The sequence below is a fragment of the Notolepis coatsorum genome (genome assembly GCF_963971535.1).
Source record: "Notolepis coatsorum genome assembly, chromosome: 15".
NCBI classification, from domain to species: domain Eukaryota; kingdom Metazoa; phylum Chordata; class Actinopteri; order Aulopiformes; family Paralepididae; genus Notolepis; species Notolepis coatsorum.
Genome location: NC_140179.1, coordinates 28,364,064 through 28,368,875, shown reverse-complemented (window position 1 = coordinate 28,368,875; position 4,812 = coordinate 28,364,064). Strand labels below are relative to the sequence as shown.

General features: G+C 48.1%; 1 protein-coding gene across 1 annotated transcript; it reads left to right on the top strand.

Annotated features, from left to right (window-relative positions):
• Window positions 1-386: 386 nt before the first annotated feature.
• ccdc136b (coiled-coil domain containing 136b) lies at window positions 387-4,373 on the top strand (the record flags this gene model as incomplete). The annotated part of the gene is made up of 3 exons (XM_084330954.1): window positions 387-566; window positions 930-1,064; window positions 4,269-4,373. 3 exons carry the CDS (start codon window positions 387-389, stop codon window positions 4,371-4,373), a joined length of 420 nt encoding a protein of 139 aa, XP_084187080.1.
• Window positions 4,374-4,812: the final 439 nt, after the last annotated feature.

Genomic DNA, 4,812 nt, shown 5'->3' with positions numbered 1-4,812 from the left:
TTAGCTTCACGGTTTGCGTGGTTACTGCGGTTAGCTTCACTGTTTGCATGGTTACTGCGGTTAGCTTCACTGTTTGCATGGTTACTGCGGTTAGCTTCACTGTTTGCATGGTTACTGCGGTTAGCTTCACGGTTTGCGTGGTTACTGCGGTTAGCTTCACGGTTTGCGTGGTTACTGCGGTTAGCTTCTGCAGGGCCGTACACATGGCTCTGCTCACCGTCGCCCCCTGTGTTCACTACAGCCCAGACGACGTCTACCTGGCCTTGAGAGAGGAAGGGGAGGCTGTGCGCCGAGACCAGCGAGAGGAGGAGGAGGAGAAGAAGAAGAAGGAGAAGAAGAAGAGGGAGGTGGAGGAGGAGGAGGAGGTGCTGAAAGCCGAAGGCTACATGAGCCTGTCCCAGGCGCTGCCGGTGGAGGAGGCCCGGTGCCGGGCCGACGTCTCTGCCCAGAAGGGCCTCCTCTCCCAGAGCGGCCAGCGGCGCGAGGAGGAGGGCGCCGAGGAGGAGGGCCTCCTGGCAGAGGAGCTCCGGCAGGCGCAGGAGAGAGCCACACACGTCCACCAGGAGGTCTGTGTCTTTATCTACAATCATATCCCAGATCTAATGATGTCCCCTACATGTTACTGCCTGATGTTGGTCTGTTGTTTGTTTGTTTGTTTGTTTGTTTGTTTGTTCGATTCTTTGTTTATTTCTTTCTTGAACAGAGACAAACAAATAAACAAAAGAAACAGATATACAGAGCATAGATATCCACACAGACCCACCCAGAGGGACTCAAACTCCTTCTACCCTCCCAGACTGAGGAGATGTGTTCACTCTCTCTCTCTCTCTCTCTCTCTCTCTCTCTCTCTCTCTCTCTCTCTCTCTCTCTCTCTCTCTCTCTCTCTCTCTCTCTCTCTCTCTCTCTCTCTCTCTCTCTCTCTCTCTCAGTGTGAGGGTCTGAAGGGGGAGTTGGCGGAGCTGCAGCAGCTGTACGACAGCAGTCGGTGTGAGAGGGCGGAGCTGGAGGCGGAGCTGCAGCGCTGCAAGGCGGAGCTCCACAAGCTGGTCGGCCGGAAGCCCCAGGTGAGAGGTCACGGGGGACGCGGGGTCCGTATTGCATTGTGGGAATCGAAGTACTCCGGCCAATAGACCACCGCAACACTTCCGGGATTCTGAAATCGGGGAGGATATTGCGGGGGGCGCAAATGAATTAATGTGGATGAGAGCCTTGACATTAAGTGATTGCAGATACGGCTGTGGGGGTGCTAGAGACATGATCGAATAGACTTGTATGCGCCTGAATCTCCTGAACACAGCGCGAGACATTCCTAATCGATCAGAACTAATTCGGCAGCGAAAAAGCCAGTTTTTAAGCATAGATTCCCCATGCACATGCGCAGATTGGCCACGGAGTGTGACGCAACGCACATCCACCCTGGAATGTTCCATTAGAGGGGGTGTTGTGTTGTGAGAATGTGAGCGGCAATCGGAGCATCAACTACTAACAACAGAACAACAAATACCGGCACTTTTCAGCAGCTGGCAAGGTACTCATATAGCTAGCCATTTTTTAAATATCGTAACCTGCCGCTCACATTCACATGTGCTCAGTGAGGCAGTGAGGCACAGTGAGCCGTTATATAGTCTGATGGCCGTTGGAATGAAGGACTTCCTGTGACGTTCAGTGTTGCATCTTGGGAGTCTGAGTCTGACACTGAATGCACACCTTCTATCGGCCAAGTCTGTCTATAGTGCGTGGGAGGGGTTGTCCATGATGGAAATTATGCCACCAGGCGAGAGCTCCAACTCCTCAAAGTATAAAGTTGTCCGTTTCACACATACCGCTGTTTGATATGCTTTTCCCACAGCGGAGATATTTGGCAGCCGTTTTTATACCATTTTCCTCACTTTCATAGGCTTCGGAGTCTATCTGAAAAGGCACTTAGTAGACGTTCGAAGCTCTCCACATCTGATGACCGGGAGCCAGTGGAAGCGATAAATGGGGACCAAATACCTCTATAAAGGAAAAGCTTATCAGACAACTGCAGTCACATGATAATAATATTATATAAGAACTCCTCTCAAGGCAAGAACGACACAGTGAAAAAAACACCAACATTCCTTTTAATGTTTTAAAGGAACACACCAACAACATTATGGAAAATGCAATTACCGTCTTCTCATACAAGAAGATAGATACCAATCTCCTCTCTGTGCGTTCAGTAGAAAACTATCCGGCTGCACACTAGTCTAGTTCAGCACAAATGAATGGAAGCAGATACGGACCGCTAGCCTATAGCTTAAAACTCAGAGAGAGGTGTTTCTGGCCAACAGATAGACTAGCTGCTCCATCCATTTGTGCGGAGCTTGGCTAGCTTGCAGCCAGATAGCTTTCCAATGAACGCACAGAGAGGAAATTGTTATCTATCTTCTTGTCTGACTCTGGAGAAGACGGTAAGCACATTTCCCATAACGTTGGCGTGTTCCTTTTAAGTTCCACCCCTGTATAAAGACAATACACACTTAAAACACACTGTACTGTAACTAACAATGTATTGCTAATCCATTTTCTCCCCAACATGACGTCTTGTCTGTATGTCCCGTGTGCATGTGGGACAGCTTGGGGCAAAAAACGCTCTCAGGGTGTCATCCTCCCTCTCGCTGGTTGTTGATCGACTGCAGCTGTGCTGATGATGTAGTCAAGTTACTGAATGTTTGTCGCCATTCTGAGCCTGGCTTCTCTCGCCCTCCTCCCAACATGCATTGCTACAGGGGCAACTGTGTTCTTGTCAAGGCCTTCTGTCTGTCTCCGCCCCCCCAAAGCGACCACGCGTCCGTCCCCTCTTCCTGTCTGATGACATCGTAACAGGAAGCGCTGAATCAGAGCTTTTCTCTGAAAACAAATTGTGTGAATACCCAAAAAAAAATAGGTAGCAATCCCCACTCGCACGCATGGGTCTATTTCACAGAACTTAAATGGATAGATAAGGCCTTTCCCAGGAAGTCACGCTCACGTCCTTCGATATATCTAAGATGGCTGCCATAGAATTTAGACGATGTTGTCACGGGAACGAGCATCAACTCACACGTGGAACGGCGCACGAGACTCAGAAGGTTATTGTAATGTTCATCCTAACTGCTGCTTGAATGTTCATCCAAACGATACCTTTGCTTGTGGCTCCTCATCGACTTTCTGAGTCTCCTCCACCGAACCAACACCGATTCCTGTGACGGCGTAATCGACCATTCGGCAGCCATCGCCAGGTGCCCCCGGCCAAGCGACCACGCAGTAATGTAGACGTGAATGGCCTTTCTATCAATTCAACTTCTGGCTTATCGTGTGTACATGGCCTCCTCAAAATCACACCCATCCAAACGAAGATATTTGGATTCCGATCATCCTCGCTACTCTCTATCATGCCACATATCATATCGTACGCCCCGCCCCCACCCCCTCCATCCCACCCCCACCCCTCGACCTGCCCTGTCCCACACTGCAGTGCTGCCTACAATACCCAGGGTTCGATTCTGTCTCTGCCACCATCAATTGCGAAGGCAGCACTCTTCAGTGTAGGCTGAGATTTTAAATGACAAGATGCAGACTTTTTGCTATAAATATGGACCTTTACCTTAACGGTGGTCGTTCCGCTACTAAAGGTCTCCATCTTGTCTTTAAACTAATCTTTGGTGTGTTTCTCTAACTGCCTGCTCTTTCTACTTTTTCCTCCCTCTGTCATTGTCCTGTTCTGTTGGAACCTAATTCACCATCGTCTGTGTTGCACATTAACCCTTTGCATGCAATGGACAATATCAAATTATCGACCAATTTGATTATTCAATTTTATCTATCTATCTATCTATCTATCTATCTATCTATCTATCTATCTATCTATCTATCTATCTATCTATCTATCTATCTATCTATCTATCTATCTATCTATCTATCTATCTATCTATCTATCTATCTATCTATCTATCTATCTATCTATCTATCTATCTATCTATCTATCTATCTATCTATCTTCCCATCAATCCTCTCACATATCACTTCTTCATGTTTTATTTATGCGTTTCTTCCTCACCTTCTCCATATTGAACGGTTTGTTTTGCGTCCCTCTCTCTCCCCCCTGACTCTCTGCTTCTTATTATTATTTACTATATGTCACGATTTATTTTCTTGTGTGTTCTTTTGATTTTTCTCTTACCACCACCCTCCTCCTCCTCCTCCTCTTTCTCCCCCCAACCAACCCCCTCCTCCCCCAACGCTCCCGTTTGTTTTCTCCCCAGAAACGCTCTCCTCCGTCTGAGCCCCCCGTTCTCTCCATCCCCTTCATAGGAATGATTGTAATAGTGGCCTTGATATGGTGCTGGTGGGAGGAGCTGGCGTCCTAGAAGGGACCACCAGGTATGGCCAACGCCCGTTCTTTCTCTACCCGACAGACAAGCCGCTTCCCCTCACGCCATCCGAGAGAGTGGCTGAACAGTGGTGGTCCCGTCCAGGCTGTAGACCTCAGCAGTGCCCCCCCCCCCCTCCCCCTCTGGTTCCAGAAGAATTTTCTCAATGCTCATAGCCTCTGGCGAAAACTAAGAATAGCTACTGTACCAATTATAACTATGCATATACTATGCAAGATAGAAACCCACAGTTATCTGATACCGTATAGCAGTCGCATAGCCGATATAAAATGAAATTGTTGTGACCTTTGGTTGTTACTAATTCAGCCTTTTGGCTCGTATGTAAGGCATGCATTCGCTAATGAAGATTCGCTAAATGCGTAAGCTCTCAGATTATATAGTAGCGCCAATCATCAACAGTTAATTTAATCTGCAG